Source organism: Hemiscyllium ocellatum, chromosome 28 (assembly GCF_020745735.1).
Source record: "Hemiscyllium ocellatum isolate sHemOce1 chromosome 28, sHemOce1.pat.X.cur, whole genome shotgun sequence".
In the NCBI taxonomy this organism is placed as follows: Eukaryota; Metazoa; Chordata; class Chondrichthyes; order Orectolobiformes; family Hemiscylliidae; genus Hemiscyllium; species Hemiscyllium ocellatum.
Window position 1 is genome coordinate 26,201,195 of NC_083428.1, and position 15,234 is coordinate 26,216,428.

At 36.3% G+C, this 15,234-nt stretch overlaps 1 protein-coding gene across 1 annotated transcript in view; it reads left to right on the top strand.

The window, feature by feature from the left end:
- The window catches only part of LOC132829219 (mucin-16-like), a 31,186-nt gene extending 16,890 nt beyond the window's left edge, over positions 1-14,296 (top strand). Inside the window, exons 23-36 of the mRNA XM_060846586.1 lie at positions 225-394; positions 553-579; positions 1,482-1,630; positions 1,724-1,791; positions 3,326-3,495; positions 3,670-3,696; positions 5,029-5,189; positions 5,296-5,363; positions 7,842-8,011; positions 8,404-8,576; positions 8,773-8,840; positions 9,324-9,484; positions 11,677-11,789; positions 13,317-14,296. Of these exons, the coding sequence (XP_060702569.1) occupies positions 225-394; positions 553-579; positions 1,482-1,630; positions 1,724-1,791; positions 3,326-3,495; positions 3,670-3,696; positions 5,029-5,189; positions 5,296-5,363; positions 7,842-8,011; positions 8,404-8,576; positions 8,773-8,840; positions 9,324-9,484; positions 11,677-11,789; positions 13,317-13,409 (1,618 nt within the window). The 3' untranslated portion in view covers positions 13,410-14,296. The remainder of the gene's footprint in view (positions 1-224; positions 395-552; positions 580-1,481; positions 1,631-1,723; positions 1,792-3,325; positions 3,496-3,669; positions 3,697-5,028; positions 5,190-5,295; positions 5,364-7,841; positions 8,012-8,403; positions 8,577-8,772; positions 8,841-9,323; positions 9,485-11,676; positions 11,790-13,316) is intronic.
- The last annotated feature ends 938 nt before the right edge of the window (positions 14,297-15,234 follow it).

The following is a 15,234-nucleotide window of genomic DNA, read 5'->3' on the forward strand; positions in this document are numbered from 1 at the left end:
CTGCAATCCTGCAGAAACAAATACAAACTCAGTCCTCAAGTGTAAAAAATCATTCAGCAAAGATTCTCGGCTGACATTTACTTTAGTTCTAACAAATTGACATTTAGTTGCAACATTATAATAATATACCATATAACATACCATAATAGTGCAGAAGCTTCTGCCTACCAACCTGATTTGTTGCAATGTTTCCTAATTTATTTAAACAACTTTGTATTTTACAGTCCAGCAAATGCTGCTAGCACCAGCGTGTACACAATCTGCACATTCACAAATGATTCAAATCCTCAAGAGGTTAATAAAGTTACTGCGTACCATGAGATCAGGGGCAACACAAAGGCCATTTCCACCTTGGGAGCGTATTCACTGGATAGCAACAGCCTCTATGTGAATGGTATTTAGCATTTAAAGATATTTTACCTAATCACATGGAACAATCTTTTGTGAATAATTTGGTGAAAATTTAAGCAAAACTAATGCATCTCATTGCACTAATTGGTGATGAATTTTCATCTGATTGATTTTATAGAAGACATGCTTTTGATTTTTCAGGTTACCATGAAGTGGCTCCTTCAGCCCGTAAGTATGGTTCCTGTCTCTGTTGTTTCTTAAGACTTCCTTTCACTGCTGTGTGACGAAACAAAATAATTCATTATTAAACTCTGTTCATCGTTTGGCGGACATGCACACTGCACTGTTGATGATACCCATTTACAACTGATTCCTCATTACTTTCCAGTTTGTTTATTCAGATAAATTGTCAAAATGAAATGCTTATAGTTTAATAGAAATTTTGCATCTGCTTTTATTATACCTCTGCAGTCCTTAATGAATAACCAGCTGATAACATAGTTGTGAGCAACTTTTAAGGAGAAGCTACCAGCAACTGAAATTATCTCAGACTTAGCACAAGACTCCAGATACAGACTCAACAAATTCAGGAGAACTTTCTATTTCAATTTGCAATCAGTTATGTGACCATTGATTAGAGCATTTTTTCTCCCAATACCACATGTAGATATGTATAAGTACCAGAGAGCTTGGTTTAAGGTAAGAGGGAAGAGATATCAAAGGGTCCAGCGGGGCAATTTTTTCATACAGAGGGTGGCGAGTGTCTGGAACAGGCTCCCACAGATAGCAATGAAAGCAAGTTCAATTTCATTATTTAAGAAACATTTAGATAGGTACATGGATGGGATAGTAATGGAGGCATGTGGACCAAACACAGGAAAAAGGACGAGTTTAATTGTGAAAATGGGGCTAGCATAGGCAAGTTGAGCTGAAGAGCTATAGACCTCCTTGACTGTACGAGGTACTCTTTGAAAAAGACAAACTCTACCACCAGTTCTCAAATGTAGCTTCATGTTCTTATACTCATTTCTTTATTTTTGAGTTACTTTCATCTCTGGAGTGCAAATGGTGCAATTGGGAAGATTTATTTTCATTCTCAGTTAACGTTTATTTACTTTTATTCTTAACAGCACCATCTGTGGCCACATCTCCAAATCTGCAAACAAACCCTTTCGATTTTAATGTAACCTTCATTATTACTAACCTGGTTCCAACAGCAAATCTAATATCGGCCAATTCTGCTTTGTATAAGTCTGCCTCAAGTATTATTGCTTACCAGGTCAGTAAACAATTTCATTATTAATATGAATACATACTTACATTAGTTACAGAATTTTTTCCTCTAATACTGTGTCTATCCCCTTTCTTCAAGTTGAACAACCTGTTTATAAACAGCAACATCAACAAAACATTTTCAAGCTGCAGAGTTCAATCGTTCAGGTAAGGAAAGTTTATACAAAATCCAATACTAGTTTCAACAATGTTTCTAATTTTGTAAAAGAAAGTATTCTAATAATGTTTCAAATTCTAAACCTTCTTCAGGATTCAAACTGTTGTTTCAAGACTCAGATTATTCTGCTTACTAATATAGTTGCTGCTTTAGCCAAAAAGGATTTCTTGTAGCTCACCAAATAGTTGATTTTATTTTAGTGTGAAAACTAAAGTCCCTGTCATGTAGACAAGAAAATATCTCAGCTGGCCAAGCCCTTCCATTCTCTTCATCTTATGGGGCAATCTAGGAGAAAGTGAGGACTGCAGACGCTGGAAATCAGTCAAAAAATGTGGTGCTGGAAAAGCACAGCTGGTCAGGCAGCATCTGAGGAGCAGGAGAGTTGATGTTTTGAGCATAAGCTCTTCATCAGGAATGTGGGCAAACTATCAATTAGATAACGGTCAGCAATCAAGAGGAGGCAATAGCGTAGTGGTAGTATCACTAGACTGTTGATCCAGAGACCTAGGTAATGTCCTGGAGACCTGTATTCAAATCCTGCTGTGGCAGTTTGAGGAATTTTAATTCCCCAAAAATTGGGGATGGCACGATGGCTCAGTTTGTTAGCACTGCTGACTCACAGCATCAAGGTCCCAGGGTTGACTCCAACTTCGGGCGACTGTCTGTGTGGAGTTTGCACATTTTCCCCATGTCTGCGTGGGTTTCCCCTGGGTGCTCCGGTTTCCTCTCACAGTCCAAAGATGTGCAGGTCAGGTGAATTGGCCATGCTAAATTGCCCATAGTGTTAGGTGAATTAGTTAGAGGGAAATGGGCCTGGGTGGGTTACTCTTTGGAGGGTCAGTGTGGACTTGTTGTGTCGAAGGGCCTGTTTCCACACAGTAGGGAATCTAATCTAATCTAAACAAATCTGGAATTAAGAGTCTGATGATGACCATGAAACTGTTGTCAACAGAACTCATCTGATTCACAGATGTCCTTTAGAAAAAAAAGTCTGTCACCTTTACATGGCCTGGTCTGCATGTGGCTTCAGACCCATAATAATGTGGTTGACTCTTAATTGCCCTCTGGATAATTATGGGCAATAAATGCTGAGCTGGCCAGCAATGGCCACATCCTGTGAACGAATAAAGACAAATAAATCTGTTGCTTTCTGTGGAGAACATTGCAAACTTGAGGTGGGAGATATTCTTCAGTAAGAGTTTTCAGTTGGCATTGATACGAGCTACAATTTTGGCCCCAGTCCTCAATGTTGTACATTGATACCTGTAGCTCATGTAGGCTTGTATCTGCCAACCTGATTTTGAAGCAGAGCAGACATTCATCACAGAAAATGTCACAAAATGGTTGGTATCGAATCAACAACGCACTTGAAATTTAATTCCACAGACTGTAATAATCCTAAATATCAGGCGTTAAGTACAATGGGTGGTCAATCTAATAATGTCCACTTGGCACTATTATCTGAGACAAATTTCTATCCAATGTTTTCTCACTGATTTAATTAACTATCTGTTTGTCTTACAGTCGAACAAATGTTGGTAGCACCAGTGTGCATGCAAACTGCACATTCAAAAATGATTCTAATCCTCAGGAAGTGAATAGAATTACAGTGTACCATAAGATCAGGGACAATACAAAGGAAATTTCCACCTTGGGAGCATATTCACTCGATACCAACAGCCTCTACGTGAATGGTATTTAGCATTTAAAAGAGATGTTCTGTTCTGTTACATTTAAGTCGATTTGAATATTTTACTCTAAATGAATCAGAGAGATTTCAAGCAATCACATTAATTTTTAGTCTGTTCATTCATAATGCATTTCAACCTGGTTCACTTGATAGAAAACATGTGTTTTTGGTTTTTCAGGTTACCATGAATCAGCTCGTTTAATCAGTGAGTATTATTTTCATTACAGTCATAGCACTCACCTTATTATTTGTTCAGAATAGGCCAACTTTTGATGAAATATCAACAGTTTAGTAATCAGGCACTAATACAGTCCTGAAAGTCAAGATCTGAAATCAAGAGTTGGGAGTTGACTGATCCAATCCAGGACATTAAAAAAAAGTGTGTTCTTTGCACCCAGTGATAGTGAGGTAGAAGAGACTGGACATGCCTTTCATTTGTTCCCATTGTCTGAATCCAGTACATGCACCTTGGTTGCACTGATGTCATCTCTACCAGAAAATCCTAAGGTGGTATTCGATATTGGGCAAAATGCCTCTTTTACTGACTGTGTTCTACACATAACCAGATTGAGCACACATACCATTTTAAGTGCAGCGGAGATCTGGCTTTGTGCTATTTTAAGTTGTTTAACAGATGATTCCTTGATATGTCACCCAGTTTGAACAGGCTAGAGAGATTCTGTACACCAGAACAGTTTTGGATACTTGCAAACTGAGGGTCTTGGAACTTAATAAAATCTATGAAGAAGCTATATTTTTTACTGACTGGATGGAATGACTGTCTTTCCAGATGTTTTTCACTGCCAGTCATTAAAAAGTGATCCGACTTTTTAGATGATTTGATAAAACAGGAATGAACAATTATGCGACTTTTATAGTGCTCTTTTTAAAATCACAGGGTGGAGACTGACCCTCCCTGAAGATGGCTACAGAATATATAATTGGGCTCTGGACAGATTCCTGCCCCCTTCTCAACACCTTACCATTAAGATTTTGATGTGAAGATGGGACCTTCTTGGCCTATCATCCATTAAGGCCCTTTTGTGGTGTATCAATGGTCAGCACCAAATATGCCTGCTTCCATAATGAGTCCCAAAAGGGAACATTGCAGGTGCAGTTCTTTCACTCCAAAAGGAAATAATTCTGTCGTTGCATATGTTTCTATGTTTGCCTATGAGGATACTGGTATATATGGTTGCATATACCAAGATAAATAAAGATATGTTATTCACAAAAAATAAACAACCAACAAGGTGTCCAAATTTAAAATAAAACAAAAATCCATGTTTAACTTGAATATAAATATATTTCAGAAAGTAGCCTTTTCTCACATTATCCAATGGAACAGATGGATTAAATACAATCAGATTTGTAATACTATAGCATTTGGCAAGGCAATGCTACGGGCCAGAGTTTAACTGAGAAGTGCTGATCTCAGAATCAAAACTTTTTAATTCATATATAATTACTAAAATTAGGAAATATTTTGTTATAGATTATTGTATTGCCTGTATAATTATTTACTCTTTCCTTATAGCGGAAGCACCTGTTGTGGCAGTGACGCTACGACCAAATAAAGAGACAAAACGCAATGACTTTAATGTCACTTTCACAATAAAAAACCAGGAATTTGGATCAGAATTACAAAATATCAATTCTGCTGAATATACAACTACATCAAGAAATGTTATTAGTTTGGTAAGTTGACACTGGAATTTTGTTTAATTGATTGATATAAATCAGAATGCTTTGATGATGTGTTTCTCTATCCTAAACCAATTTCTTTGCATATTTTTGTTCACAGCTTGACAATTTGTACAAAAGCAGTAAGATAAATGAAACATTCACAAATTGCGAACTTGTATCTTTCAGGTAAGATAAATATCTGTTGAATGCTGAATGTCTTCATAGGATGTTTCTTTTGAGAACTATGAAAGCTTTAATAAGATCTTAAAATATTTAATTGGAGAACTTAAAAATTCTGGAAGCAGTAAGGAGGATATTATCTGGAGAAAGAACAAATAAGATAACCATTAAGATGAGGGTTTGTTGTCACAAATGTAAGAATAAACTGCATTTGAGAAGTATAGAAGCATGCATACGTGGAAAATAAAACAGATATGAACATGCTAACAGGAAAACAAAATATGGTTTAATTACTGAAATGTCATTAGCATGAGACAGTAGGAGGCACAATGGAAGAAACAAGAGAAACACAGGATGTTTCACGGTACAGAAACATGGAAAGAGGTTTTTCTTTAATTGTTCATTTATTAAAGTCAATACAAGTGCTGAAGTACTGTAAGATGCACAATAGAAAGGTAAAGTGTTTTTACATATGCATGGAGCATCATTAGAACATCCAGCTACAGAAACATCAGTGGAAGTAGGGAGATATCTAAGTTATGTGGGACAGAAATCTTGGAGACACATTCCTCAGGGTGGAGGTGTTCAGCAACACAATTGCCTCAAATTAAAGTCTTCTCTTTGGTTTACTAAATTATTTATAAAAAGACAGGTACTATAATTTAGAAAATTAATTTTGGTCATTTGCACATCCACAAGAATCCACTCCTTCTATCACTGATATTTAGTAACAGCAGTGTGTACTACCTACAAGAAACTCACAAAGATCTTTAGACACATTTTCCAAGGCACAACCACTTCCATCTAGAAGGAAATGGACTGCAGATACATGGGAACAACACCACTGCAAATTCCCCTCCAAAATCACTCACTACTCTGACTTGGAAATATATCACTATTCCTTCCACAGTCACTGGGTCAAAATCCTGAATTCCCTCCCAAATAGCAAGTGGACTCAGCAGTTCAAGAAGGCAGCTCACCACAACCTTCTCAAAGGCAACTAGGGATGGACAATAAATGCAGTCCAGTCAACAACATCCTTCAAGTGAATAAAAAAAATTGCCTTTCACTATCAGACGATTGTATAAATCATACTCATGCTAACTCTGCCATGGAATCTTCAAAATAAATCATTTTGGTGAAAAAAATGTCTGTCTACCACTCATTTCCTTCAGCAATAAATCTTCCTGCCAAATGCACCATATGTAGCCACTGGCAATGTAGGATAATAGAGTAGGCGACTCAGCCCCTCAAGCCTGCTCCACCACTCAGTAAGATCATGGCTAATTTGTGACTTAAGTCCCTATGCCTATCTTGGGTCCATATCCCTTGATACCCTTGCTTAATAAAATATTTGTTTCTCAGATTTAAATTTAACAATTGACTGGCATCGACAGCCATTTGAGGGAGAGAGTTCCAAACCTCCACTACCTTTTGAGTGTAGAAATGCTTTCTAACATCTCTCTGGAATGGCCTGCCCTAATTCCTGGACTATATCCCCTGGTTCTAGATCTTCAACCAGGAGTAATAGTTTACCATTATCCACCTGGTCTTTCCCTGTTCCCTGAAGACCTTGATGAGATCACTGCTTAACCTTCCAAATTCTGAAAGAATACAGGCTTAATTTGACTAATCTATCCTAATCAGTTGACCCCCTGAAGATCAAGTATCATCCTTGTAAACCTGCATTGAGTGTTGTATAGGGCAAAAACATTCTTCCTAAGATGGGGTTGTGGTGCCCAGATCTGCTTGCAATACTCTAAGCAGGTCTAACTCAGGTTTTGTATCATTGCAGCATAACGGATGCAGGCCTTCCCTCCAGGTCTTACGTTTTAATCTAATGAAGAGTATAAGCTTTGAATATCTTTGAAGTATGGTTATGACACTCATGCCCAACAGTACGCAGCTGATCCTGGCAGAATCTGCTAGCTGTGAGGCACATGGGCTGAGCCTCAACAGCCAAATTATGTCATTTGTGTCTGTAGAAGGCAGGGTCACTGGTAGGGCGAATGGAGTGGCTACTAAGAAAATAGCTGAATTTGGTCCAGATGGTCATCTTTCTGGGGTTGCTTTACAAACTTAATAAGATAATACCGGGTGAAACTTGTGCGCTAAGATGATTGTACCTCAGGTAATAAATGAAGGCCAAGGAACTGGAACATCTAAAGGACTAATTGTCCTTATTAACTACAGCATTCCTCTTCTTTGAAACTGACACAAGTAAATCAACTGACATAGCTGGTGGGGGTCAAGATTAGAGTGGTGCTGGCAAAGCACAGCAGGTCTGGCAGCGTCCGAGAAGCAGGAAAATCGACGTTTTGGGCAAAAGCCCTTCATCATAATGAAGGCATTATATTGTAAGCATTAAGGCAATTAGCTATTTTCCAAATGACTCTTATCTTTGCATTATCAGTACACATTAATATCTCAGTGCTAAAAAAGGCTGTGTTTGGAATGATTTTAACATTGTTTATCTTTGAACAGTTCTGCAAATCAAGGCAATACTAAAGTTGAAGCAGACTGTTCTTTTCAAAATAATCCCGCAGTTCCAGGAGTTGATAAAGTCACTGTTTATAATGAGTTCAGAGACAACACTGAAAAAATCACGGCATTAGGAATATATGCACTGAATCAAGACAGCCTATATGTAGATGGTAAGTATTGAGTCTAATTAAATGATTTTCCTTGTAAAATAAAACACATATTGCAATTTTTTCATTGCTTAAACTTAAAATTAATCACATTTGAAAGGTTTTCAGCAGTTATGAACCATGCAAACTCCAAAGGTCTCAGTATAGTAAAAAAAAACATTAGCATCCATGCTTGCTGCTGATTTCGAATCATCCTCAAAGTTCGTACAGATTATCAAGATGCAGATCACAAGACCAGAGATAAAAGATGGTTCATTTTTCATTTAAAACAGAAAATAAATATAGTTGTGAACCTTTTAATTGCCTTGAAACTAATGCATTACAGCGTTGAATAATGGGTGATATCCTTGCTGAAAGCCTACATGAGAGATTTACATTTCACCTTTTAATTTCAGGTTATCATGAACTGGAACCAACTACAGCGCCAACAATATTGCCACCTGAAGTCCGAGAAGGCGATTTGCCATTTGAGGTTAACTTCACCATAATAAACAGAAATTTCATTGAAGCACTTAACAACCCAAATTCCCCTGAATACCAAAGCATTGTTGCCAATGTTACCAAAATGGTAAGAATTATTTTCCAGTCATTCTATAAATTTAAACTTGAAGAAACCAAATGCAAAATTATTTTCTAAGTGAACATTTTCTTCATCTGTATTTAATAACTGTACTTTCGTTGACAGCTTTTTCTGTTAGACTTATTGCACATTTCTTGAAAAGTTTGCAATGCAATGTATATTTACTACTGTGTACAATTTGCAGCTTGAACAGTTATATAAAAACAGTGCTTTAAAGGACAGCTACCGTATCTGTAAAGTTACAGGACTGAGGTAAGGGGATTTACTTCGCCTATTATGCATTGAGATAATACAAAGAATTCATCTTTTAGATTGAGCACATAACCAGCAAACCAAACAGAAACTAAATCTTGCATGTGAACTGCTTACTAGTACAATTTTTAAACTTGCACCTGGAATTAAATATTAATATTAAATATTAAATTAGATATTAATAGATACTGACCAATTGCAGAGAAACAATTAATTTATATACATATAGATTTATGGAGCTTAAGATGGTGTTCTGATTAACTGTGCCCTGTGAACACTGTTACAAGGGATGTAACAAACAGAACATTTAGCCACAGAAAGTGTCTTCAAGTATAAGTAGACATTTGCAATATACATTGAATCACTGAATCTTTAATGATATTTTGGGATAAGTGTTGTTCCAATTACTCTACTCCAGTTACTCTGCTCATTTAAGTTATAATTGACTGAAGTCATCATTCTTCCTGTCATTCTTACCAATAGAATTGGATCAGTGAAATGTATCTGCACATGTTACTTCGATCCTGCTGCTGTGAGTGAACCAGTGACAGCAGAACAAGTCAAAGCAGAGTTTGCCACTGGAACAAATGCAACAAACTTACTTGGAAATGTATACCAGCTGAGAAATACCAGCTTGGCAGTCGGTAAAGTATTGATTTTAAATGTATTTATTTCTAACAATTCTATTATTACATGTTAATCATTAATTAACAATATTGAGTTATTAATTCTGAAGAAAGTGGATAGAGTGGGGATTTTGTAAGGGAGTCATTTAATAATGTTGAAAAGGATTGTTTAGTTCGTGTCAAGTAGGCCACATCTCAAGTTTGGCTTCTATTAATAATTTACACATCTTATTACAGTGGTGGTAATTATAATTTTTTTCATGGAGGCACATTTGTTCACCTAGATTCTGGAAAAGCTTTCCAGTATTCCTTGGTAATATCAATTTGGTTTTAGCTTTCCAGGTATGGGGTTTGAGGGGATTAGCAATAAATACCTGTTTTTTAAAATTAGTTTATGTTATCCAGCATGCTTCCTGTAACACCTTGAATTGTAACTAATTTCCAAAGACATACATTTCCCATGCAAATTTGAGGTAAATTAACACCAAAATTAGCATCGGCAAAACAGGAAAAGTATAACCATACCCACTGAAAATGAGAAGTGTGAGAACATTTTCAGGAGGGAATGTGAGACTACTTGGGTTTCACACCTGATGCAACTAGCCTTGAATTCACAAAGAAGCAGGTTTTCATTTAATAATTGAATGGCCCAGATTTTATGGTTGAAACAATAGTGATTCTATCAGTGCTCGATCACGGTTTCATTACGACAAATGTGCCATTAAATGCAAAAATCAGGAAATCTCTTCTTTGTCCAAAACCTTCACAACAACAGTGAAATAAAACAAAGAACTATGGATACTGAAAATACTGAGTTCTTCAACAAGATACTTTTTCACTACAATAGCATCTTGTTGAGCAACTCACCATTCAAATATGTGCAGAAGAAGAAATTCAGGTACTCATGTGAGTGATACCAACTAAATACACAAAAAAGTTAGATTTTAGTGCTTCATTAGTCTTGATTATTTACTGTCAATCATTATGACACCAAAAGTTGATTTAATTTACGAAAGTGTCATTTCTTCAGAGTTGGTAATTGTATTGTCAAAAAAGTTATCCATATTTATTTATATTTTTTGTCCCTTTAATCTCTCATTATAAACCCATGTTTTTCATTTATTTATTTTGCTTTCTGCACAAAATATGCTATTAAATTGACAGCAATAACTTGTTCATCCAAATTCAGACATTGCAACTATAAAATTATTTCCTTCACACCTAGTTAGTGCTACAAGTAGCTTTTTCCATTTGTAGCACACGTGCAGACTTCTGGTAAAAGTTGCAGTAGACATCACTTTTGTGAGTGACAGAGTTAACAGGGAGCTTCCCCATTGGCTGGAGTCCTGCATCACACCTTTGGGGAAGACCTAAATGACATTTGGGTGATTGATGCTCAATTAAGGACCTCAACCTACCACCACTAATATTTATCCAAGGATTTTTCCTTCAAAATTAGTCATCCCTTTTGCCATTTTAAAAAAAATTCAAAGCCTTTAAAAATGCAAAGAATGCCTCCAATTAAAGCATCTGCTTTTCATCCTTAAGTGGAGGTGAGCATGATATCTGGCTTGTAGAAACATAGAACATAGAAACAGGAGTAGGCCATTTGGCCCGTCAAGTCTACTCCACCAGTCAGTAAGATTATGGTTGATAATTCAAGTCAGTTCCCGTTTTTTCCCCATACTATTTGATCCCTTTGACCCGAAGAACCATATCTAACATTAAAGGTGTTGCTGTCAACTGTTTTATGTGGCAGAGAATTCCACAGGCTCACCACTCTTTGAATGAAGAAATTTCTCCTCACCTCAGATGTAAATGGCTTACCCCGTATCCTCAAACTGTGATTCCCAGTTCTGGACTCCCCCATCATCAGGAACATCCTTTATTTTTGGCCAATCCAGGCGAGATCTTTGTTGAATATCTGCTTCTGACACAGTGCAGTATCAGAACGTGCATTTGACTCCAATGTCAAGACTCTCAACCAATAATGGAAAATCATGTCATCTCTCTCTGACTCCATTTCTTCTTAATGACAGTGGCCCCAGTTTAAATGCAAGATTACACAATCACATCATGTAATTCTAAACCATTTAGGCTACTGAGCTAAAACTGCACACTAACTTAATCATAATGCATCCCTGAAGATGGTTGGGGAAGCAAATTATAATTTGTATCATGGTTAATTGTTCCAAATTTACTTTTTACAGAAGCTAAAGCACCAATCTTCAATGGCAGGACAGAAATACCATATTGGGCAATCATATTGATCGTGTTGGGGATACTGCTCATCCTTTTCCTGCTCTTCCTCCTTTGTTTATTTGTAAGTACATGTAATTGTTCAATATTGTGCAAAGTTGAATGCTAGAAATGAGAATCATATAATAAAAAAAATAACTCACTGATTGTGAGGCCAACACCAGTAAGGAGACATGATATCTTAGATCATTGGTTAATTCAGTGACAGGGATCATTTGTCTTCAAGATTCATTTGAATAGTGTATTCTGCATTTGAAATGGCAATGTTATCAGACTTCATTTAGAATGAAAAGAAAAACAATCCTGAAAACACCAGGAAAGAAAGCCGCATCTCTGGAGGGAAATGACAGGTCAATATTGCAGGAAGAGTCTTCCCTTTCAGGGTGGGGGAGAGAAATAGGTGAATGATTGGATTTGATTTGATTTATTGTTATCACATGTACCTAAGTACAGTGAAAAGTTTTGTTTTGCATGCAGATCATAACATACAAGAAAATACAGATCATAGGATGTTTAGACAGAGTGAGGCATCCAAGTTTACAGCTGTACAGGAGGTACACAAAAACATTAGACTTGAAATTAAAGTTGTCCATTCAGCAGTCTGATAATAGCCAGGAAGAAGCTGTTCCTGAACCTGTTGGAACATGTGATTATCCATCTTGGATGCTCCAAATCCCAGAGAGGGTGTCCCAGGTGCCCCTAGAGCCACCTCGAGGAGAGTGCTTTCCCCCCTTGACCACCTATCTTTTAGTACAAGTTGCTTTTCTGAGGGCACCTCCATTTTGAGGGACCCTGAGGAGCTGACCAACTTTCAATGGGACCTACTGCTCCTGGTTGTATACTGAGGTATCAGGGTTGCAGATCCTCTGGTTGGACCAGCAGAACCAGGAGCATGCCTGTCATTCTGAATTGAAAACACAGAGCTGGACCCACTGTCAGACTTGTGGATCCCAAAACCTGTGGTAAAATTTCAGCCCAAATATTTTGTGTCACAGTACATTGTGATCAGCTCCAGTTCTATGTAACACAATGGACAGCAAGATTCCTCTACTGGCTCCAATGCGTGACAACCTCCTTTGAACATATTCTCAAATTTTGTTTTAGCCAGCAGATCCTTTTTTTTTCCCCATCCAGTGGCATCCAATCAACTGCCAGTCTTGCTATGCATCTATCTAGGAAATGAAATACATGTTCTGCCAGTCTCAGTTGTCTCTCTGTCAGAATGTCCTGTTGGAGTCTCTGACTAACCTGTGCAGCACTCCATTGGTGATATTGTCTGTCCAAGTGATAATCAGGATTTTGTCAAGGCAACACTGGTGGAAGTAATTCAACTTATTTGATATTTTTGCTGCTGTCTTCTGTGTCTTTGTGGCATAGATTGAAGTTGGCACTACAATGAAAATACTGTAAAATAATCTTTCTTTATTAAAACAAACTGAAAAGAGAGCTGAGCTGTACTTAGTTGATAAGAAGGGCAGTTCAGTGATATACATAGATAATGTCACAGAATTTTATCTACAGAAGTTATATAATGTTCTCTAACAAATTATAACATCTGATATTTTACTCATGGAACATTTTGATCTTTCAGATTACATTATGTTTGAAAAAGAAGTTTCATGGATCCTACAACATGATGCAAAATCCTATTGGAGTCTATTTTCCACATCAGAAATTCTACTGATCAATAACAAACATGCACATAACTTACATATTTAACAATCATTCAATACCAAAAAGAACATGATTACAGTTATGTAGTTACTATTTAATGGTGGATTATAAATTGAGAATGCATGCTTATTACTGAAAGCTAAGTTCTGCCTAAAAGCACGAAAAAGATACATAATAAATTAGAAATAGTGATCATTATAAATATTGGGCAGAAATAATTATTTTAATCAGTTAAATATTTTAAGAAGAAATGAACAAAGTTATGATTAATAAACACAAGAAACATCTTCACCCAAATTATTGTACGATTCAAAGATTTGTCTCTAATTGGTCAATCCTTTTGAACTGCTAATTAACTCAATATAAGCTGCCTTATCATTTGGAAGTAATTGACTAAGGTGTTAAATATAGCACTGTCATTGCTCAGTTCACTTTTCTTAGTAGTCATATTCCAATGAAAGAATAAAAACTTCCAGATGTTCTATTTCAAGAGGGATACATTCAAGATTCTATTTGCAGTGTGACACATTCAAACTCCATTCATTCATTGAGGAATAGATAAATAAGACAATATCAAAACTGACAAACAGCTGAGTCCATTTGAAGTAGATATGTGGGAGGCTGGAAAAAGACAGCAAGCCAGGCAACGCCAGGAGGCGGAGAAGCCAATGTTTTGGATATAACCCTTAGTCCTTTCCTTGTAAATCACTTTCAGTAATTTATTATCACAATTGGTTGTCTTCTGCATTATCTCAAATGTTATATTTATCTGTATAATGTTCAATTCAACATCCACTATTGCTGTTGTGATCAAATAGTAATGTTATATATTTGTAATAAATTATTTTAAATAATTTACATAACACGATAAAAGTATTTATTAAAATGTTATTTTTCTGGGAGCTGAACATTTACAGTGTAGTCTATTTTTGTAAGTCCTGGCACATAATGAAATCCAAGAATAAACAATACTTTGTTATATTTCATTTTTTTATTGCAAGTATCTCATTTATAATTCAAATATTACAGAATATGACTGTTGGATTAGATTTAAAAGATTGTAAATGGAAAACATTGACTGAGAAACTAGGAATGTCAATGCAACTGATACAAACTTGAGTTAATTAAAACTAATCATTGTAATGTAATAAAGGTCAGATAAAGAGGTGTAAATATTTAAACAATACATGTCTCCTACTTAAATCTTAAGTAGAGCCATGACATCTGCAGTTATGCCAGTAGGTTTTGAAACTATACATGCAGCTTCTTCTCAGATGAAGTTGAAACAAAATTGATCAGCCAGGGAGTTCTTTGTTCAGGACATCCATTAACAAGATAAATTATTCATATAAGACCATAAACCGTTACAGCAGAAGTAGGTCATTTGGCCCATTGAGTCTGCTCCATGATTCAATGAGGTCATGGTTGCCAATCCTCAACTCCACCTTCCTGCATTTTCCCCAAAACCATTGATTCCCTTACTGATTGAAAACGCCTACCTCAGCCTTGAATATACTTGATTTGGAGATGCTGGTGTTGGACTGGGGTGTACAAAGTTAAATTAAAAATTACACAACATCAGGTTGTAGTCCAATACCTTTTCTTATTGAGAATGTAACTTTTTAAAAAAGTTTTGCAATTTACATATGAAAAAACTGAAACCAATATGGTCATTCTAGCAGATGAGAGACTTAACAAACAATCCGGGTCATTATCAATATATTTTCAGTTATATCACACTGTAAACTTTTGCGATAAATTCTGTGTCTTACAATCTTATACTCCAAACTACCTGATGAAGGAGCAGCGCTCCAAAAGATAGTGCTTCCAAATAA